Here is a 23,169-nt window from a genome sequence, read left to right as displayed (position 1 = left end):
AAAAAGGCGTACGCCTCCCTCTCTCCTCCAATCAAAAGCGATAACCCTATAATTCGCGGCAATGGTTGGCGCACAGCGTGCTATGCGGTGAAGTTCTGTTTGTGGAGTGTAATGCGGGAGCATCGAAAAAAAAAGAAGAAAAGAAAACAAAGAAAAAGGGGGGCATGTGGAGCCACTGAGTCAAGTAGAGTTCAGTCACTCTAGGGCCAAACAATGGGATAACAAGATAAACGAAAAAGAGCAAACGACGATACGCCTGCATATCTGAATCAGGGTAGGGTTAGATAATCTGGATTTGCCATTCGTTTTTGCCCTTCCGTTATAGCTCCGTTGAAATGGTTTACGTTCAGTGTAAGACATTGATTCTATATGTTTCTGTGTTCATACGTTGTAAGTGGAACACGAAGTGATCTCGAAACAAGAAAAAAAGAGAGAGAGAAGAAAGTTGCAAATTGTAAGTGCGAAAAATGAAGAGAAAAAGTACGTCAACGTCACTTCTTTGCTTATGGATACCTTAGTTCTTGACTGAGACTTCCCTGTCCCATAATTCTAAAGAATATATGTTGAGATTAGAATGACAAGGTTAGGAAACGACAATGTGCGAGAAGGACGAAGTTCCTTTCAGACATTGCGCATTCTGTGGACTTCTTTTGAAGGTGAAGCCCACTTCTTGTTGTCAAGTGAGATATGTTACGGTTAACTCTTGCACTGGTGGTATTGTTAATTTGCGATAAGCCTGTGACTGGAGCCTCACCCTTTGGGACAAACATAGAATATTATGCACGTTGGGACCACTTGGATACGAGACCAGTGCCTGCATGGTATGACCAAGCAAAGGTAATGTGGACGAATGTTTGCAGAGATGTGTTACTCCGTGTGTTTCTGCGCTCAGGATACTCCTGTCCCTTTGCTTACGGCCAGCATAGAAACCAACTTTTGCACGCACTCTGCACCACAGCGACGCACTGTTGACGTGACCAGTTTCAGTGCAAAGTGCAGAGATACGAAAAAGCTACGTGTGTCCCCATTGGTGTTCGGCTGAAATACGTCCAAACTCGAAAACTGCAAACGTCATCAGCAGGATCGTCATCATGCAATTTACTCTAACTGAACATATAGCGACAATAAACGACACACGTTCGAGAGTTTTAGTAGAGTGCTTGCGTACACTCTTAAAAATGAACCACAGAGCACGCTCTTAGCCAACCATCATTAGCCACCATTTTTGTGATACGTATGCTGTTCATAATTGTCACAACAAAAAGGCGTACGCCTCCCGTTTTCAACAAATCAGGGCAGATAACGATGTCATTCGAGATGATGGTTGGCTAGGAGCGTGCTATGTGGTTCATTTTTAAGAGTGTCAGGGTGTTTCAGTTAAATCCCTGGACTAAATAATTGGCGAACGGGTGCAGCAACCGAAGAACTTTCTTTTTTGCAAGTATCTTTCCGATATACAAGCTGCGCACTGTGTGAATGAGTGGGAGTGAAAAAACATGACTTGTAAAGCAGGGTGCCACCAAAGCGGGTCGTTTGTTGCAGTAATTAATCTGTTTCGGTTTACATATGTTTGTTGCGGCTGGCCGCGACGAAGCGCAAAGGGACGTAATTTATTGGTGGATAAGACAGTCGAAGAGCGTCCTCTTGCGCTTCACCTCAACCAACCGCGACAAGAATGTGTAAACCGAACCCAATTAATTACTTCAACAAATGACGCGCTTCGGTGGCAGATTTTTTTCTGCAACGTGTCCACTGTACCCAAAAGGTGTAGTACCCATTTTACATAGCCATTTTAATGCCGAAAGGCGCCCTGCTTTAGAAGTTTTTTTTTTTTTTTTCACGAAACTAATTTAAATAATGAGCGCCACCCACTGATTCACGCGATGCGCAGCTTGTTAGGAGCCAGGCGGTATCAGACAGGTACTTGTAAAAAAGAAAAGTTCTTCGATTGGTGCACCGTCACGCGAATTATTTAGCCCGGGGATTTAACTGAAACACCCTGTATATGCGTTAACAGTTAACGACACGTTCGTGGCAGTTTTAGTAAATGTGCATGGCCTGTCGTGTACCTTCGAGAACGAAGCGAGCGAAGCCATTGTTGTCGTCTCAAGCTGTCTCCACCAAAGCGACGCTTTGTATACAGTCGCTAAATTTAAGAAATAGTTTACGTACCTGGGTGCGAATATCGGATTCCGTTGGACGCATACACACTGTGAGCAACGGTGCACAGCGGATGCCCTATTGTCAAGATTTTTCCTTTACCGTTCAGGAAAAGACTCTCCTCAACAGCGCTATAAATGAGCAATGATCTTGGACAAAGGGAATCGGTAAAACTTGCCCTTAAGAAGGTTAATGAGATTTGTAAGGAACTTGGGATAAAGACCGCTGGGCATACATGGAGTGGCTCTTATTTCAACGTTGACCGAGACTCTCGAACGAGATTACTGAGCTAAAGGAAACACTCCAAGGTAATTTTACGACACGCGAGAATTCACGAAATTGCATTAGCTTTCGAAGATCCTCCTATATTTCGATATCAAAATCCACCTATCGTCACTTTCAGTAGCTTCTATTCGATGAGTTTTCCGAATTGTCGTTCTGGACTTTGACAATTTGTAACTATCGCAGAGTGCCTGCAAATAACGCCAGTTGCAACATTTAGGCATTTTTTTCTTTATTGAGGATATGAACTGATTGCTTTTCACTCCGGGATTTCACCCAAAGCCAGAAAATGTCAATCAAACTTGTTGCTTTCCAAGTTGCCGGCGATATTGTTGTTGTTTTTTTCCTCGTTTGGGCGTTCGTGGTGAACCTACCGGTATCTGACGGTGTACGTAATGAAATCTACCTCAACAAAGACTTGGGAACTCTAAAGGATACTTATTCAGAGACATGGTCCAAGCATTAAAAAACACTAAATGAGGGAGCACGGTCAGGACGGTGAAGATTCTCCTCTACCCTCCCAAAAAAGGGTGGAGCAGTTGTACCTTTCAGGGGGTAATATTTGTCGCATATGTTGTGCCTGAATGGTTGCAAAGTTCTATACCTGCTACCTCATTCTCTGCCACGAATGATATAGGGTTACCACTTCTTATTCGGTGAGCGAGGGAGGCGTTCGCCTTTTTATAGCAATTTGGATATATGATAATTGCTTTTACCACTCTTTTACATGCTTTATCAGACGCTATATGTTGACCTAGGTGGTAACTATAGAAGTTACCCCCTTTTCGCACCCTTTTTTCTGATAGTGCACGTACCACGTGACATGTACAAACTGGCGGTCATCATTATTTTCTTCCAAAAGGTGGGCATCCTACTCTACTGGGGCGTGTTCTCCGTGCCAAGCTTCGGCTCAGAATGGCTATGGTATCATTGGAACGGCCGACAAAATAGCCTCTTTTCTGAATTCATGAACGCCCACTATCGGCCTAACTTCACGTATCAAGCATTTGCTCCCGAATTCACGTGCGAGTTCTACAACCCAGACAGATGGGTTGACATCGTCCAGAAATCGGGAGCTAAGTAAGTCCTACTCTCTCTTTCTCTCTCTCTAACAAATTACGTCTTCCATCCAGGTACGTCATTTTTACGGCAAAACACTTCGAAGGTTACACATTATGGCCCTCGAAAAGATCCTGGAATTGGAACAGCGTCGATGTTGGGCCACGAAGAGATCTCTTGGGTAAGAAGCATGCGCTTTCGAGCAATAAAATTTAATTGACGCAATCCAGGATCCGTAAATCGCTCCAGTATATAGCGAATAATTTCCGGCGTGATTTTTTTCAGGCGAATTCGCACACGCAGTGAAGACAACAACGGGACTCAAGTTTGGCATTTATTATTCCCTCTACGAATGGTTCAATCCGTTGTTTCTGGACGACAGAGAGAACAACTTCAAGACGGACGCTTTCGTAACTGTCAGTTGCTTTCCTATCACTTGACGGGATTAGTTTTGTTTGACACGTGCGCAGAGTTGTGTGCCACGTCAAATGATATTTAGTTGAGCCTTGTTCTCATATTCTGGAACCTTCAGGAGTGTACATTCTTAAAAATGAACTTGACCGCAACCATTGCCACGAATGATATCGTTATTTGCCCTGATCAATTATGAACAGCATAAGTGTCACAAAAAAGGCGTACGCCTCCCGTTTTCAACAAATCAGGGCAAATAACGATATCATTCGTGGCAATGGTTGCGGTCAAGTTCATTTTTAAGAGTGTATAGGAGGACGACATCGCAAGAACCAATAAAAAGACAAAGCCGTAAACGGTCTACACTCTTAGAAATGAACTTGACCGCATAGCACGCTCCTAACCAACCATCATCTCGAATGATATCGTTATTTGCCTGAATTTGTTAAAAACGGGAAGCGTACGCTTTTTTATGACACTTATGCTGTTCATAATTGTCACAAAAAAGTCGTACGCCTCCCGTTTTCAACAAATCAAGGCAAATAACGATATCATTCCAGATGATGGTTCGTTATAGGAGTGTGCTATGTGGTGAAGTTCATTTTTAGAGTGTGTAGCCACATGTCACAAACAGCGCCTTCTAGTTTGGTCCAAACACCTGCACTCACCAAATAGCACGCTGAAGGGGGTGATACCTCTATCACTCTTGATTTGCGCGGGGCGTACGCCTTGTTTGTGTCAATTATTTCTGCATAAGTGTCACAAAAAGGTGGTGTGCACCTCCAACAAATCAGGGGAGAGAACGATGTCACTCGGAATGATGGTTGGCTAGGAGCGTGCTACACTCTTAAAAATGAACTTGACCGCATAGCACGCTCCTAGCCAACCATCATCTCAAATGATATCGTTATCTGCCCCGATTTGTTGAAAACGGGAGGCGTACGCCTTTTCTGTGACAATTATGAGCAGCATAAGTGTCACAAAAAAGGCGTACGCCTCACTCGAGATGATGGTTGGCTAGGAGCGTGCTATGCGGTCAAGTTCATTTTTAAGAGTGTAGACGGATTTACGATTTGAGTTCTAGATCATATCCTATTTTGATGTTTCGGTAATAGACATAATCTTGAGATGCATTAAATCGACCCAGACAGACGTCGGTGGAGATTGTATTTCTTCCACTGATTGCAGACAAAAGTGATCCCGGAACTGTACGAACTGGTGAAGAAATACGAGCCGGAAGTTGTCTGGGCAGATGGTGACTGGGAGGCACCTGACAGTTACTGGGATAGCACCAGATTCCTCGCCTGGCTCTACACGAACAGGTGGCGTCACATGATTCTCGAATGCCTATAGGAAAACCTTCTTCCTCGTCGATAAATATAGTATCTTGGTTCCCCTAATGGACGTCGCAGCCAGTTTCTGAAACGTTGCCATTAACTTGCATTCCCCCGTCGATGATCACTCACTACGGGAGACCTTTCTCCTGTTGCTACGGGTTTCCTGTTGTGCAGGCCGGGCTCCCATGAGAACGCCTCGGAAACAAGGGCGCCATTTCTTTCAATCAGAATGGTTCATTTCATAAGCTGTTTAAAGGCATTCCTTACGATGAGATAGGCAGTTTTCTGTGCATCTGGTCATTGCGCTTTTTGCCGTAGAAAATACTCGTTAGCGCGTATAAAAAATACCTCGTGACGTACGCCATGCTATTGGTTACCTCAACGCAAAACTCGGTCCAATTCACCATTTGGACTGCCCCTTTGAAATGTAACCCAAAAAGAGGGAGCTTTATTTTATGCTCGTCACTCGAGCCTCTATTCATTTAGCTACATTTTGAAAACTGCCCATCCTTGCAGTCTTTCTCGGTCCTCATTTCGACGATACCGATGGTAAAACGTGAACAATAAAACGCGGCCAAAATTTCGAAACGCAACGAGCGGGAAAGGCCCGAAGACACGTAAATGCCTGTTCTTAATAATCCTTTTTTTTTTCTCCTCGTTCGCGGATGATCGAATTAACTGTACGAAAATGCTGGACCGGAAGTTAACATCACCAACTGCGTTGTCTGAAAGAATCTAAAGTTGGTCGAGTAAAACATTACGAACCAGCTGAAGGAAACTATTTCTCATACTCTCGTCGTGAAAATTCTAGGGGGAGTGTTTAAATGTTTTGCGGTGACAGCTCCGTGCACCAAGAGATCCCTTTGCAGCTTTCATTTTGATGCACCGCCAGGATGATTGGCGTACCGAGGCAACAAAATCAAGAAGAAGAAAAAAATCATTGTTTGAGCCTCGCTGGAGTCGTGGCCACAGTTAAGGCTGTGTTTCTAATTGTGAAAAGTGCGATTTGCAGCACCGTCAAGGAGAACGTGGTAACCAATGACCGCTGGGGTAAAGGACTATGGTGCAAACACGGTGACTTCAGAAACTGCAAGGATGGTCACAATCCAAGTAAGTCACACGGCACAAACTGCGCTAATTAATACTCCCAGCGTGGAAGGGCAAGTTAATTTACTGGATGGAAATAGCAACTTGCCATATACAGGGTGTCTCAGTTAAATCCCCGGGCTAAATAATTCACGAACCGGTGCACCAATGGAAGAACTTTCTTTTTTACAAGTATCTGTCCGATACCACCTGCAACCTGTGCACCGTGTGAATGAGTGGGAGGCGCTCATTATTTAAATAAAAATTCAAATGAGTTTGGTAAAAAAACATAACTTCTAAAGCAGGGCGCCGTCGGCATTAAAATGGGTACTACCCCTTTTGGGACCTTCAGTGGACACCTTTTAGAGAAAAATCTGCCACCGAAGTGGGTCATTTGTTGCTGTAATTAATTAGTTTCGGTTTACATATTTTTGTCGCGGCGAAGTGCAAAAGGACGTAATTCATTGGTGTAATTCATTGGTGTAAGGACGCAATTCATTGGTGGACATGGAAAAGCTTACTCCTTTCATGTACTACGGAACTACCACAAGATGTCGTGTAACCAAAAAAGTGAGGTGTTGGATCACGCATAATTGCGGTAATTGCGGAATTCTTGGCATAACACAAAAATTAAGCTGCTCTTTTCTCGCCGAGAGTTTAACACAAAAGACAACCACGAAGTGACCGTAATTATGTTTTCCCTGCGAGCTCGTCTTACGCCAGTGAAGAGGAAATACTTCCGAGTTTAGTTTCCCCAAGAGTTGCCAGCAGAGGAAAGTTAGGAGACAGTTGATCCGCATTCATTCTTTCGGCGTCGTTTAATGAGGAAGTGCCATGAGTCCACGTTGAAACTTGATTGTCTTACCTTCAAAGAAAAGGTAATTTATTTTAACAGCAATGGTTAATGGGTCCGTCGCAAATTGTATCTCGGAAGTATATACACATCGAGTGCTCTTTCGTGTATACTGATTCATGTTCTGCATAAAAGGAGTATGTCGCAGTACGTAGAAAAGCAATGTGCAAGTATCCGGTGATAGAGATTCACAACAGAAAGAAGACTGTTGAGAGCATCTAAATTTCAATGACTTTCGTGCAGAAGGCTGCACTTCTTCGGGTGCACCTCACCTGACGAAGTGCAGCGTTCTGCACGAAGCTTTACCAGTATTCTTCGTTCCATCAACTGCTGTAACTATTTCTTTTCACGAGTGTGATACTTACTCTGTGATGTGTCAGGGGTGCTTCAGAAGAGAAAGTTCGAAAACGTCATGAACCTGGACAAGCCATCGTGGGGATACAGACGTAATGCTCAGCTGAAAGATTTCATCTCGGATCATGTTCTCATTAAGACACTCATCGAAACTGTAAGGTACGACATTCCATCTGGTCATCCGTGTATCCAACTTTTCGCCCACAACTTTGAGTGGACAACTCAACTGTTACTTAGGTGCTTTTCCGGATGAAAGGTCCCCGGACAAAATGTCCCCAGCTGACTGCGAAATGAAAGTTAAAATTTGAGTTCTTGTTATACAGCCGTTGTTAACTTCCGTGGCGATAGACGTCTGTTTTCATGGTGTCCCGTGGAGTTTGTGCATCCTGGGCTGACTTCTCTCAAGGGGATTTATTTGCGTCGGTGGCATGATGTCTCGTAAAGATTGTCCTCTCTCAACGCTACCCCGTGGAGTCCTGGGCCGTTTTCTCGCAGGGGCGTCATGGTTGCCATGGGGTCGTCATGGCGTCTTTGCGCGGCAGCATGCTGTGCGGTGGCCACGGAGCAGCATCCTACCGAGCAATGAGGTAAGGGGACAATTAAATCCCCTTGAGAGAAGTCAGCCCTGGATGCTGTGTTAGCGCCGCGAAGAAACTGTGGCTATGAGGGGCGTACAGATGGGAGTGGGAAACAGAGGGGTTAGTATGCATCCTGGGCCGACTTCAGGGGGAACTGAGCCGTCTGGAACGTCTCCGGAAAAGCCAGTCTCGGCGTGGAAAGTGATCATCCTAACCACTATGCCACGGGAGCTGGTGGCCCTGGATGCACAATCAATCTCCAACGGACAAGGAGGATCCCTTCAGGGATCGAAAGCGACTTGGTCCGTCTCCCTAACCGACGTAGTGTCGTACCACAATCTTAGTCGCCATTTGTGCTGGAAGCTAGGCGGAAACTTGTTGAATGGGCCGCGGCAGGCATGCCGATATATATACAGATCCGCCGCGCATCGTGTGTGTGACGTCATGCCGATCCTATCGGCTACTACAGGCCAAAACGACAAACAGCGTCGTTATGGAAGTCATTCCTTTCGGCATGGGTAGATAGAATCTGGTTTTTGGCAGCTGTCGGACGATGCATTAGTTTCTGAAAAAATAAAATTACGTTTCGAAAAATACGACGCTTATTATCGTTCACAAAGTAGAAATTATGAAACAGTCAGGATTAGTATGGGTACTTCCCGGGAGAACACCTGTGCATGTTTCTCGTCCGCAGTTGTGGAGGCAACATCCTCATCACCTTGGGTCCAACTCATGATGGCCGCATCCCGGCCATTTTCGAAGAACGTCTCATAACCCTGGGAAAGTGGCTAGCCACAGTCGGAGAGGCCATCTACGGTACAAGGCCTTGGGAGTTCCAAAACGACACAGTAACTGGAGACGTCTGGTCTGTAACACACGTGTATTGACACACGTGTATTGACATCTTATATACCACAGGTACACTGCAAGTGGTGCTGCTGATGCCAACGGTACGCCGGAAGTGGTGTACGCCTTTCTGCTTGAGTGGCCAGCGAGCGGCTTGTTACGATTAGGAGCTCTCACTCCAGGCACTACCACTGAGATGACCCTGCTCGGAAATTCGCTCAAGCTGTCATGGAAAGTGGTGGGAAATCGCATCGTCATCGTCAACCTCCCACCGCCACCTATCGCTATTTCTACCAAAGTAGAAGCGTGGGTAATCAAGATTAGCAAGCCTGCTCCGCGCTCAAACGGCCAAACAAAATTTTAGCGAAAGAAGTTGCATCCTCTGTACATGATTAAAATGTGTCGCACGAACTTTCGATTTCTTTGGACGGACGCGTTGGCGACGAAAGGATCGATCAACAGATCACACCGGGAAATGCTGTGTGGAAGGGTTAACGCGCGTGGAAGGCGAGAGAGTAAACGAGAAACGGCGCCACCAATTTCCGACACCGATGTAAGTATGCTACACGAAACTTGAAGCGCGTAGACAGAATATGAGCAGACCTTAAAATCGATTTAAAAAAAAAAAACGTACTGGGGAACTTAATTATGAACCACCGAACAGCCTAATTTTGAACCCTTTTATATGAGCAGAGCCGCTGAAATGAGATTGTCGCTGAAACGTCCAAGTGTGTAAAGACACAAGTAAAGTCTCGATGCATCCGTTTAAATGCAAGCGCAGTATAAGATCATCTATGCTGTTGTATTGTGGTTGTCGTCGTCGCGTCCCTTCATCAATTTCATATATAAAAGCAAATAAATGTAAATTGCTCAAAAAGAAAAACAAGTATAGTTTTTAGCAACACGAGCATAAATTATTCCAGCTGTGGTGCAAAGGGTTGCCAGACGCTATTTCGCGTCTCATGGTTTCCGGCAGAAAATTCAGTCCCGGAATGAAATTATTGGGCCTCGTACGTTGCGTCATGGAGACTACCGTGTGTGCCTCACTATACTAAGTCTATTTGGAAGATAGAGGTACAAAATAAATGAGATACGGACGGGAGAAATAAGGAAAGCAACACTTACACTATTTGGAAGGTAGTAAACTGGGTTACGTCTACGTCTATACATTACAGCTCCGCCTTCTTCGGACTCTGCATTAACGTAGACATCCTACCCATAACACTTGTACCTTTTAACGTTTTGTACTTTCCTTCATTTATTTTGTGCGACCGAACTTTCATTCTTACCGCATTTAAAACTCAAGTCTCGAAGACATCATGGACGAGAACTTATGTTGACACGAAATTTCATATCCACATCACTTAAAGGAAGTCGAAGAAGATGCCGTTCCCGCTACCATGCCAGCAATACATACGGTACGGGATTAGCATCGGTTTCAAAAAAAAAAAAACTCTCGAGAAAGAGGGAAAGCACAGCTTCCTTCAACCATGAAGAACGCCAAGAATAAATTCCGTTCCTTTTATATTGTTGTGAAGGTAACGACACTTTTCCTTCCACTAGGAGAAATGTTTCGATGACGAATGGTCAGGCTTTGGCTGACGACTATCAAGGAGTTGATAGCATTGCAGCTCGCGTGTAACGGCCGGCTAAAAGACAACGAGACTGCTATCTTGGAGGTTCATGCAACACAAGCCATCATAGTAGAGGGGGCTTTACGTAAAGTTCTATTTCCATCCTCCTAGGGGAAAAACGTTTCTGTCAACGTGCTCTTCGTTGTGTGTCTCGACACGTGCTCCTCCATACAGACAGTATGCAAGTACGCACAAAAGATTATTTAGCTTTTGCAGCGTAAAAATCGCGTTAGAGTCTTCTGCGCTAGTTTACTGCATTTGCAATTGACATAGCCTCCGTTGTACGTAACTTACTGAAGAACTTGAGAAACATTGTACTACTTAGTACAGCCATTACAGTTAGGCGTAAGGTAATGGAGGTATTTGAAAGATTTTAACGTAAAGTGTAAAATGAGCCTGACACCGAAAAAGGACATCTTGGAACATACCTTTTTTATTCCCTGTGGTTCTTTTCACGTCAGGCGATTTTGTAGGACGCCAACGTGTGTTTTCTCCCTTATACCTATATTCATTAGCGTGAAATGGGGGATCTGCGGACTGAGGCGACCCGTCCGGTGACGCCTCACACTGTGACGTCAACGTACGAAACGCTACAATCCACAAACTCTGTTGGAATAAAAATAAGAGCAAGGAATCTCTGTCTACTGTTCATGTACGACTTTTTGCTGGGAAACATCTTTTTCTAGTCTTGACCTAGGCGAGCACTTTCACAGCACAGGCGTACACTTTGAAGTAAATTCAACCGTTCCACAAGAGTATAAATAACAAGGAGATATCAACAATCCGCGTTCCTATATGTAGTAATGAGAAGGCGGCTCGGAGCAACTTTTATTTGAAACGTTCAAACGAGACTTTCATGTAGAGACTGCACTTGGGAAGCTTATAGAGTAGCAATACACACTGCATGTGTACGATACATGTAGAAAGGGAGGGAAATATACAAGAAAATAGAAGAGTAAAATACAGATACAAACGAAGACAACTCCTATCGCCAAGGGAGAAAACAAGACTCACAAAAGAGAAAGTCTTGGACGTACGAACTGCGTGCAGAATTGTTACCTGCAACGAGGGGAACGTCGCCGTTATTTGAAATGTTTCATCCGAGCCTGAGCTTGTCGGATGGCAACTATGTGAGGATGAAGACGAGCAGTAAATAAATAAACAAGAGGGTCGGGCCTGTGAACGTTACGCTTGAACTTACATAAACATATTCGAACTACAATGATTGATTTCCAAGCTTACATCAGACTCTTTTCCAAAGCGTGCGATATCGAGAGTATCTTTTCTTTACATGCCCTCTTTTGCATAAACCCCTTTCACAATATACTTTAGTTGTGAGACATCAAAGCCCTTCGCTGGACCTTGTTGCGCAATCGGTTAGTGGAGGAACACCTGTGGCTGACTGCAACGTGGGCTAAAAAAAAAAAGAAGCTTTCTCAGAGGACAAAGAAGTATGAACAAAGAAAGACACGCATCTGTCACAAGCGGGTCACAACAGAGTCACGAGAGGACACACGTGCAGGAAAGATGCCTCTGGGTAAAGCAGGAACCAATTGGTATTTACAACATTCTGGTCACGTTAATTAATCGTTTCTAGCTTAATGCACTGCGAAAGAAGCACTGCGCAAAGCCGCAAGAAGAAAACGATTTTACGTCAGTTATTTTACTTATGCCTCCGTTCTACGCCGTTACTACGTTGGCAGCTTTCAAATTACCACTTTAGCATTTCAAGTGTCTATGTAAGTACTTGACCATCACCTACTGGCAAGAGAAACCAGAAATATGTTCCCTTTAGTGTAGTTATAATCAGTTGTGTCTAGAAAGAAAGAACGGACGGACGGACGGACGGAAAGAAAAATATGGATTTTTTCTGTTCTTTCGGGTATCCTCCTAAGTCAAACCGAGACCACATTCTCACCTACGTTCGGCACCAAAAGTGAAAAAGGCGCGGAAATGACTGATTCCAAAAAGTATTTTGGTAGGGTATTACTGTCCACAGGTGAACATTCAATGTTGTCGCATTGTCATTGTGTTTATCGTTCCAAGTATCGCTCCAAGTTCGCACACGTGAATACGTTTTTGTTGTTCATGGTGAAGGTGTATATTTTCCTACAAGGTGCCACACAGCTCTTCCCTTTCTCCTTGTGGACGTAGAACGGTCTCGTTGGATCCAAATACGGTACCACAAACACGTGAGGACCACGTTGCTTCATCGTATAGTGTTGCAGCCCGTTTGCGAATACTCGCTTATTGCTGCTTTCTGAGTGGATAGACGCTTCGTCACGTGCCTTTTTCTCTCTCTCATGCGCAGAGACGTACTGTCGTAGCGTATTCCGAGGGAACACATTCGTGAGAAATAGGATACCTATTGAAGGAACCTCATTTTAGCTATCACGAGGAGTGGGCATACCTTAAATGGGCCCTTAAATGATCAACTCAAACAGGCAGCTGAACACTATATCTAGGGGTGCGACAAAGGTTTCTTCTCTTTACGAATCAGAGCAAATTGGAAAGCGATGTGCGCATTGACGTCCGGGGGAGCTGGGTTGAAAACTAAAAATGTGTTCTTAGTCTTAAAACTTATCGAGCACCCCTCGCATTGTGAGCATTGAGTCTTAAAATTTGATGACATACGTATGTCTTTCAGAAAGCGCAGATTTTGCCAGGCACCTACTCTACGTCCACTGACCGTTGGCACTCTTCACAGATGGTCAGCGGGACGTCAAACGCCTGCAGGACACCATTAGGTGCGTCCTCAAGTGTTCCACAAGTTCGACGGTTATGCGTGCCAACGGCTACTATCTTACACGGGAATGCTGCTGCTAGTTATATTGAAATACATATGGTATAGCCGTCGAAAAACCGAACAGCAGCACACTCAGGCTCCTTGGCAAGCGGTCCGTAAGGCGTGCTTGTTTAGTGTGATGGAGCTCAATTAACTGGCGACTAAGACCTCCCGCTTTGTTCCTCCGAGCAGCTATTTTCCATCTGCCGTTAGGGGAACGTTATGCATATAGGATATACATATAACGGACTCCGCAAGAACAGTGGCCATTGGTAATCCTATTGAGCCGAAAAGCAGGACAGACACATAACATAAGCTGACGTGATAACAGCCAGTTCCAGCTTGGTCCAGAATGCTTGGTCTAGCTTCGCAGTTGCGTACTTGTAATAAACGTAAAAAGATAATCACAAAAAGTATTTAGCTTAGTTACTTAGTACCGGGCAAAACAAGAAATAAAGTGAAGAAAACTAAGCAGAGTACTATGAGTACGTAATTTTGAAAAGTATTTAACATAGAGTATTAAATAATCATAATAGGAACTCGTTACTCTTTGGCGTCACAGTTAAAGAGTTATTAATACTTTACATCGCTACGGCTTTCGCGCTCGCATCCTGTCTGATGAACTTCGCCGCATAGCTCGCTCCTAGCCAACCATCATCTCAAATTATATCGTTATCTGCCCCGATCTGTTGAAAACGGGAGGCGTACGCCTTTTCTGTGACAACTATGAGCAGCATAAGTGTCACAAAAAAGGCGTACGCCTCCCGTTTTCAACAAATCAGGGCAGATAACGATATCACTCGAGATTATGGTTGGCTAGGAGCGTGCTATGCGGTCAAGTTAATTTTTAAGAGTGTAGGGACGGTTTATCCGCATTCCCTTCAGAACGACATATCGTCTCATGGAGGCTCCCAAACGCGAGGCTCCTAGGAGGGACGTCTCGAATATATCAGACGTTAAAGCACACAGCGCATACCCGAGAGAGAGAAGGAACCAACTTCGTGGTACGCACAGAGAAGTATCTTCAAAGTAACTTACCCAACCAAAATGAGCGCAAGTTATTGAAAAAGTATTTACATTAGATTGCTATACATATAATGACCCTTTGAAAGTATTTACCAAGTTACGCGCAAAAGTATTTAACTTGGATATCTGCCGATGTTACTGCACAAGTGTGAGCAGTTGAAAGCACAGATATGTCTATTTCCTATTCATAGTTACGTCATGTGCACAACGAGGTATTGGCGGAACAATGACCATTTTAAATGTCGAGAGAATCTATCTTATCCCGAACCAAAGGACGAGGTGGATACAAAAAAGACCTGTCAACGGCAGAACACACCTGACAAAATATTGCGTCACGCAAGAATCCGTTCTTCGAGCAAATATTATTTACGAAACTGAGAAAAAGAAAAACTTTCAATAGTTTAGCACCTTATACATGCATTGCGCTGACTGCCATAATAATGCTGCAAACTTAGCGGTGTAGTAAAAAATCCAGGAAGAGTGTTTAAAAAACAAACAAACAAACACGTACTACCAAAAAATCGAGTGTTGACGAAACAGCCGCTTTCACACCCTGTTCGGGATTGGATGAAAGGTAGCCAATAAGGGGGCGTTACAAAAGCAGCGAACAAAAGACCGCCAACAGGTGCGTGCAACGTGAGCTTGGCAGAATGCGAGAAAAAAAGAAAGCCAGGTCCATCGTATAAGTATCTCGGATCGGCGGCGTCAACAGAGACGATCACTTGTGGACTACGTAGAACGATCGTGGATTCGTGGATGGTTCCCAAGCGATACCTTGCTGGTAAGGAAACTTTGGGCTCTTTATACATTTTATTTCGTGCTTGGAAGCATCACATATCATAACGAGGTCGTACTTGGAATGATTCCGTTTATATCCTGTTTCGCTACCGCGACAGCTAAATTTTTCCTGCTGCATTAAGATGTTGCAATGTCCTCGAAATGAACGCATACGCTACTTTGTGATCCTTCACACATTCGAGCGCCAACCATTGCCGCGAGTGATAGGGTTATCGCCTCTGATTCGAGGAGAGAGGGAGGCGTACGCCTTTTTGTGGCAGTCACCATATATACCCAAACTGACACAAAAAGGCTCCTCGAATCAGAGGCGATAACCCTATCTATTCGCGGCAAGTTCTGTTTTTTGACTGTAGAGTCTGCACGTGAGTACACTCTAAAAGCAGAACTTCACCGCAGCACGCTGTGCGCCAACAATTGCGAAGAATGATATGATTACCGTTTCTGATTCGAAGAGAGAGTGGGTCGTACGCCTTTTTGTGGCAATTTGGATATATGAAAATTGCCACAAAAAGGCGTACACCCCCTTTCTCTTCGAATCAAAAGCGATAACTCTAGAATTTTTTGGTCGCTTTAGGTGAACCACCCTGTATGTAGCCTTTTTCAACCTGTAGCTGCCCAGTGTCTTAGCGTTTATAGCGACAACTATTATAATGGTATCTTCGACTGGCGGTACCAATACTCTAAGCCAGAGCGCACCGAGCTGGAGGAAGAAAGAAGCAACAGCGCTCCGTTTTAATCGGTGGCTGCCAGTCGAAGATGTCATTCGAGCGTATTAGTCGACCGGTGATAACGTGACCGTCAAGTTATAGTATCTACCGAAATTACCAACAGATACCGCAAGGGTGGAAACATAAGTGATGGCGCCACGCTGATAAGTCGACTGTTTACATCCCCGAACTGTTGGGAAAAGAGCCCAAGATGGAGCTTGAAGGGATCACTACGCCAATTATTAGGCGGATGCGTTGAAATATATTATAATCCAATATGGAATGTACCACTTGCTGCTTTTCAATTCCAGCTAATAGAAAGTGAGAGAAAAAGTTTGAAATCCTCTTGCCGGACACAACAAGCTCCGCGAATTACTCTAATCTTAGTCCTCCTATCTACGTACTTCCGCTTCCACCCCACACACATGTTGTTAACGACCAATCGGAGCCCCGCTCTTAAAGCACGCTCCGTCGCGCCCAAAGGAGCCTTATACGGGCAGTTAAACCTTAAACCAACAATTAAACTACTAGCATCCCCGATTGGTCTCGCGATATCACGTTAGACCAGCGTAAGCGTACGAGACAGTTTAAGCTCAGGGACGAACGAGGTCGGTGACCTCTGGTGTTGTAGGTGAGAAGGCAACGATACGGGTGCTCAGGAAAGGGGGATGTATATAAACCGTGTAAGATGCTGGTTCGTTCTGCCTCTGCTAAACTGTGTGTTCTGTCGGTGTTAAACTTTGGGCTGCAACAATGCCGATTTTCCGGTGAGTTTCTAACACTGTAGTTTTCGGGCTTTCTTTTTTTTTCATAAGGACGTAGACCGTGCTGATTGTTTGCAAGTAGACTGTATAATCCTAATGAAAGACTCGTCTTATTTGCAGGTCCCCAATCTTCACCATGCCTACTTGGTGCTCACCTCGCCTCGTGAACCGCCGCCCATCACATGCACAGATTAAGAACAACCAGAACGCAAACTCCACAAACGAAAACAATGCACCCAATGTTCTTCGTATTGCCGTCATGGGCGGTGCTCGCGTCGGAAAGTCAACCTTGATCCACCAGTTCCTGTTTGAACGGACGCCGTCCCAGTATGAATCTACCGTCGAAGAACTGTACCGTTCCCAATACGACGGTAACCTCACATTGGAAGTACTGGATACGAGCGGTACGTTCCAATTTCCAGCTATGCGACGGCTCGCAATCTCTACCGCTGATGCCTTCATCTTGGTTTACGCCTTGAACGACGTCACTACTTTCGACGAGGTTCGTGACCTACGTGAGGCTATCGCTTGTGCTAGGCCCAACGCGCCCGTCATCGTCGTCGGGAATAAGTTGGACCTGTCATCGTCGCGTCACCTGCAACGTGAAATAACGGAAACGGTCGTGTGCGTGGACTGGGAGTGTTCGTACGTTGAGTGTGCTGCCGTCGTTGGTGCAAACGTAATGGACGTCTTCAAAGAACTCATGAATCGATTTCAGGTCCAGGCGGTCAGCAACCCGCAGAGACGACGCAGGAGGTCGCTGCCTACAATTGCCATGTCCAATAAGGCTATGCAGACATACACTCAAGATTCCAAACGTAATAGCTGCATTTTGTCTTGAACGCGTCCATGAAAGTTGTTACTGCGTTTATATCTCCAAGACGGTTTTGATATACTGATGATGATAAAATCGTTGCAACTCACTGTGATAAAATCATCTCTTAGTTAGGAGCGATGACAGCGTGTTTTGTTTAGCTTTACATTATATAAATATTTGTACATTCATGTGCTCAAAGTATCTGAGGGTGACAGTGCCTCCGTGTCTTTTTTAATGTCTGTATGTATTTTTGCGGTCATACACTCTTAAAAATGAGGTCGTTTGAGGTCGTCAAGGTATAGCTTGCCGTTGTTGGCCGCACTCAAGCGTCACGACTATAGCCACACGAATTCGCCAATAAACGTACACTCTTCGAAATGAACTTGACAAGCCAACCGTCATCCCGAATGACAACGTTCTCGCCCAAGATTTGATGAAAACGGGAGGTCGGAGCCTATTTCGTGCCGTGCACAGAACAGGCTCCGTTTTCAACGAATCAGGGGCGAGAACGTTGTCATTCGGGATGATGGTTGGCTAGTCAAGTTCATTTCGAAGAGTGTACGTTTATTGGCGAATTCGCGTCATCATTTCATCGCAACTTTTTCTTCTTCTTTTTTTTTTTTTTGCCAGATCTCGTCTGTTCTGGACAGTCTTAGCACATCTCTCATGTTCGTGTGTCGCTTTCCGAGCGCCAGAAATTTGCCAGCTAGCACTTTTTTCGCTCGGGCTCGGTAGGACCGGGCAGCGGGTTTCCCGACTATATCCGGTGTCGTCACATCCGCACTGGGACGGCCCGCCTCATTGGCCCGCACCCGAACGTACAAGTTCACGTGGGTTAGCAGACGACGAAACCCGAAGACGAGCGACCGCGGTGCCCCTAGCGTGATCTAGGCGACTAAAACCGATAGATTCCTGGCACTCATGTGTTCGGGTGGCAACGGTCACGTGATCCAACACGGGAGCCCCCTACACTCTAAAACCAGAGCTTCACCGCATGTCACGCTCTGCGCCAACCATTGCTACGAATGATAGCGTTATCGCTTCTGATTCCAGGAGAGATGGAGGCGTACGGCTTTTTGTGGCAATTATCGTACATCCAAACTGACAAAAAACCTCTCTCTTCGAATCAGAAGCGATAACCCTGCCATTCGTGGCAATCGTTCGCGCGGAGCGTGCTATGTGGTGGATTTCAGCAATTCCTAGAGGTATGCCGTGTTGCCATGAAATTACCACCAGAATTCGCTATAATTTTATTTCATTTCCCTCGTTTACAAGTACATACATATTACTAGATGTGAGAAGGGCGGAGAAAAAGCATCGTCCTCCCCACAACATCAGCGGCAGAAATGAGACAGATAAACAAGATTTAATCAGCACTTCACTAGGTGATAAGCTTTCTTCTCGTACCTCTCTTATGTCAGCATTGCCCATAGCTTCTTTCTAGGCAGTGTGTGTAGTTGCTCTCCTGGCAGTCTAAACTTGAATGCAACTGGAATGAAGCCCGTAATTTCTTCTAGGTATAGGAACTAACCTGTGTTCAATGTGCCGTGTCAATCAGAACGATGAAGGCTTCCTTCCTCAACAACAACAACAAAAATACACTGATGACAATGAATGGAGAATATCGCCGACTGGGTCGTGGCCCACTACCCCAATGACGAAAATGTAAAATGACAATGAGGGGGGTGGCAGAGCAAGGCCGCACATCAGGATTAAATGACATAACAACAACAACAACAAATAAGTAATGACGATGTAGTGGGATGTTGCCAAAGGACACAAAGGAGGCCGACGTCTTGAAGAAAATCCAGGAAAATCTGCATGGCAGGACGGTCCAGGCCCCAAGGATTGTCACCAAAGTGAACGTGCTTCAGTCGGTTTCACAACCTTTCTCGTCGAACTCTGAGGAGGAAGTTCACAATGACGTGCTGGATGTTTGCTAGTACGGCAAGGCGACACTGAGGCAAAAAGTTGGGAGGCAGCCGATTGGGCAAGTTGAGGGATAAATCGGGACCCACTAGCCTCAGCCTTGGCCCGCTGTTATGACTGATAGGTCCCTGAGCAAGTGAAGTTGTGTTCACGTAATATTTTTCTGCCAGCCTTTATAAGCACATGCGCCACCTCATTAATTTGAGACTCACTTAGCACGATGGAATTGAGTTTTCTCTACATCAGCTTAGGATACATTTCTTGAGCTTCTATTCAGACAGTATTTCTGTTAAATGATTTTAGAGCGACAGGATGGCGCTTTTTCATTGATATTTGATCAGTTGAGGGCCCGTTATATAGTTTCGTGATGGAAGATACTTCTTATATACAAGATAAAATTTTCTTATGAAGCGTTTATACGTTTCGTAAGGCACAAAGTATTCGAGAGTGTATGGTTATGTTCTGACGCCAGGGTGCATATTTGAAGCCATAACGTGCTGGGCAGTAACCAACAAGATTGTATAACAACGTTATAGAATCGCGTTATGCCAGGTAACTCTACCAGGTAGCGCCTGGCAGTGTTAGGCTCTGCATTCCAGGCATTCATAAAAAAAGGGAGTGTAGCATCCTGGTCGTTATAGAGTGGCGGCTGAGAACTTGACAAGACATGATGAAAAATGAAAGTCACTGAAAAGGTTAGCCATGTCTACCACTCGCATTTGCTACTCGTGCGTTCTACATCCCATCATTGAACGTGGCCTGGCAAGTGAGAACATCGCGACCCGATATCCTCTACGAGTACTGAACCCACAGAACCAGGGGAGGGGGGAATTAAGAAAAAGAAAGAAAAGGTAGCCTGACGGAAGCACGATGCACGAAGCATCAGAAGTCTTCCAATGAATCCCGTCCCACGTCGGTATCGGCGGCAACAAAAGAGAGGATCAGCTGACGTCCTCAGCAGTAGTTTACCAACTCCGGACGACAGTGACAGCAGCTTGTTGGTATACGGGACATGATGCACCATCATCGCCCCCCCATGAATAACCTTCCTCGAGGCATACAGATCATGCTCCATAGGCTCCGCGCTGGATTTGCGTTCATCAGCTCTCAACTATTCAAGATTCAGGGGTGACGCCTGCTGTGGCCATTGTCAACAACCTGAAACGATAAAGCACATTCTGCGAGACTGCCGGGCATACCATTCTGCGCGCGAAGCCCATCTCCCTCACTCCGGTTCCGGCACACCAGCGGACATCCTTTACCCCGGTGGCTCTTCTGCCGAACGTTCCGCTAAAGCAAGAAACCTGTTCTCTTTCTGCAGAACTTTGTGCAGGAACGCGGGTCTTGCTCAACGACCTCTCTAACACTCTGCTACCCCCGACGAACTCATGCGGGCTCTACGTATCTCCATCCCCTTCATCCTCTATAATCCATCCGTCTTTCCTTCCTTTTGGCTACTGTCGTGACTTCTGTATGGTCAACAACAGCGAGCCAATCCAGCCATTATCCTGCCGGGGCTGAGGCTGCGCTGTTGGTTCGGCGTTCGGGTGTAATAAACCCGTGAACACCTTCGGGTAAGCTGGGCTTTGTTGGGTGTCTCTCTCGTACGCTGGGCAGACGGACTTCGCCCCGAGTGTGGGATGGTAGTCATTTTTCCACAATTGGCGCCCAACGTGGGGCCTGCTCGTTTGTCTGGTTGCGAGGGTGAACCAGTTTGTTAAAAAAAACTGAAAAAGGTATTTGTGGTTATTGCATTTGATTTATGGATTGGCGTGACGGGTTGTTTGGATAGCGGCAGCGCTATGGAATTGCAACGCGCTTTCTTTCCCTAATTTCTGCGTGTTATTTTAATAACCGGTTGTGTGATCGCGTAAGTCGTATTTTAATATCGTTTACGCTGATGGGATGAGCGCGGAGGGTTGGTATAGCAGTACCACCGCGAGTTTCCTGTGTGCTCCCTTTTTGCCCTCATCCGTTCTTTCCAAGCGTGCTTTCTTGCGTGTAATAGCGGGCACTGAATGTCTGGGGTCGCGCCTGAGACTTGTCATGTATCACCTGAGCGTGGCCGTGGGTAGGTCTTCTTTTGTACGGATTCATTTTCTGCTAATTTCGGTTGCGGCCCTTTTTTGTTTCTTAGTTTCCGCACCGGACCTGAGCACCGGTTTGAGCTCCTAGCCTCCGCACAGAGTAGATACTTGACGTGGTGCAGCGCCGTTGACGTTCAGCAGGCCCAGCTCCGTGAGAAGTCCGTGAGTGCGCACTCTCAGTCCACCGTAACGACAGAGCGTTCGTCAGGGGAAAAGCGCCTTCAAGTGGGTTTGGCTGCTTTTCGAAGCGGAGCTTTCAATCTAATTTACATTTCAATTTGATCTGCATTACAATAATGTAATACAGGAGGCGGCCAAAAAGCAACACAGATACCTTTCCCATATATTCTTATGCCATACATATTTGTGTTCGTTTTCTCTATAGCCAATCGTTTTGCTGTAGAAAGTAGCTCTCGGTTTGACTGACCTCAGCACCCTTCCCTTTGCAAGCCAATGATCGCCGACGGTTTGCTGTAAAATGCGGATAATACTGTGCCCTCTTAGGTTGGCAGCCTGTGCAGCGCACCAACGGAGCTTGCCGTCGGTTCAGCCACTCATGTGGTTAACGTTGCGCAGCAGGGATTTGGCCGCCTCCTGTGTTGTCCATGTATTTCTAAGTTCTTGCACGTATATACTTCGCTAGTCGGCGCCATTAATTGCTGCACGGAGACTCGCCAGGTCCTCAATATCAACATTGTTGCGTCCAGTCTCGAGCCAAAATTTTGGTAGCAGCGACGGTTTGGGAAACATCGTCTCATTAGTGAGTTTTAGTGCACCGTACGCGATCGCCTTTTGTGGTATAGCGTTGGGGGTTCTGCGCACACGCAAAACATAAAAAGAGAGATTCGCGCATTGCGCACGCTATCTCTTACGTACGCAAAGGCGATAGAGTACGATGCTTTACAACTCCCTCCTTTCGCAGGTACTGTTTTGTCTATGGCCTGGGAGAACTGGGCCGCGTATTGCTCATCAGTTAATGATGTGATGTGATAAAGAGAAAAAAAAATGATGGAAGTTTCGACCAGGTCCAACTGGCTACCCCAGCACGCTTACACACAGGAAGTACAAACATATGATGTGATGATGAGAAAGCTAAGGGATGATGACCAGAGAAGAACACAGATGATAATGGAGTTGAACATGTAGTTCAAACGTTTCGACCAGGTGACTGTAAACTGTCGGAATCGCTGGGGGCACACACAGCACACATTCAGCGTGTCATAGAATGTCCACAATCCCGGTTGTATGTAAAAAATCTTTAAGCGCCCTCAGCGCCTTGTCGGACGATGGAGGATCTAACAGTTTCGCGATGTCAAAGGCTCGGGCGTCAACACGAGAGAGGCTTGTCTCTAACACCCTTCGAGCATCAACGTATTTCCGACATCCGATAAGGATGTGTTCTACGTCCTCACGACGCCACGCTCACTACAGTCCGGAGAGTCTCGCTTTCCAAGTTTGAAGAGGAGCCGTAGCCTATATGTAGGACAGTCGTCGTTTTTCGCGTGTAGGAATAGGGTGGTACTCGAAAGCGTCGTCCTTGTACAGAAGCGAATCCCGAGCAGATCCTGTTAGCCAGAAGGTGCTGCGCATTTGTTGCTTGAATTCGTTCAGCATTCACCCACCGTCACCTTTGGCGAAATAAATGGGCATCATTTG

At 45.6% G+C, this 23,169-nt stretch overlaps 2 protein-coding genes across 2 annotated transcripts; both read left to right on the top strand.

Annotated features, from left to right (window-relative positions):
- Window positions 1-610: 610 nt before the first annotated feature.
- LOC135393568 (alpha-L-fucosidase-like) lies at window positions 611-9,371 on the top strand. The gene is made up of 9 exons (XM_064623979.1): window positions 611-837; window positions 3,305-3,522; window positions 3,576-3,682; window positions 3,787-3,917; window positions 5,101-5,234; window positions 6,262-6,359; window positions 7,569-7,701; window positions 8,815-8,985; window positions 9,039-9,371. The coding sequence occupies exons 1-9, from the start codon at window positions 688-690 to the stop codon at window positions 9,328-9,330; spliced, it is 1,434 nt and encodes a 477-aa protein (XP_064480049.1). The 5' UTR covers window positions 611-687; the 3' UTR covers window positions 9,331-9,371.
- A 7,298-nt stretch (window positions 9,372-16,669) lies between these two features.
- Window positions 16,670-17,521, top strand: LOC135392597 (ras-related protein Rap1-like). The gene is made up of 2 exons (XM_064623304.1): window positions 16,670-16,683; window positions 16,801-17,521. Exons 1-2 carry the CDS (start codon window positions 16,670-16,672, stop codon window positions 17,519-17,521), a joined length of 735 nt encoding a protein of 244 aa, XP_064479374.1.
- Window positions 17,522-23,169: the final 5,648 nt, after the last annotated feature.

This window comes from Ornithodoros turicata, chromosome 4, assembly GCF_037126465.1.
Source record: "Ornithodoros turicata isolate Travis chromosome 4, ASM3712646v1, whole genome shotgun sequence".
NCBI lineage: Eukaryota > Metazoa > Arthropoda > Arachnida > Ixodida > Argasidae > Ornithodoros > Ornithodoros turicata.
The sequence above is the reverse complement of the archived record's forward strand: the minus strand, read 5'-3'. Positions and strand labels throughout refer to the sequence as shown.

Coding starts and splice junctions, on each gene's coding strand:
- LOC135393568 (XM_064623979.1), top strand. CDS start 688: ATGTTACGGTTAACTCTTGCACTGGTGGTATTGTTAATTTGCGATAAG. Junction 838..3,304: donor CATGGTATGACCAAGCAAAG/GTAATGTGGACG, acceptor TTCTTCCAAAAG/GTGGGCATCCTACTCTACTG. Junction 8,986..9,038: donor ACAGTAACTGGAGACGTCTG/GTCTGTAACACA, acceptor TATATACCACAG/GTACACTGCAAGTGGTGCTG.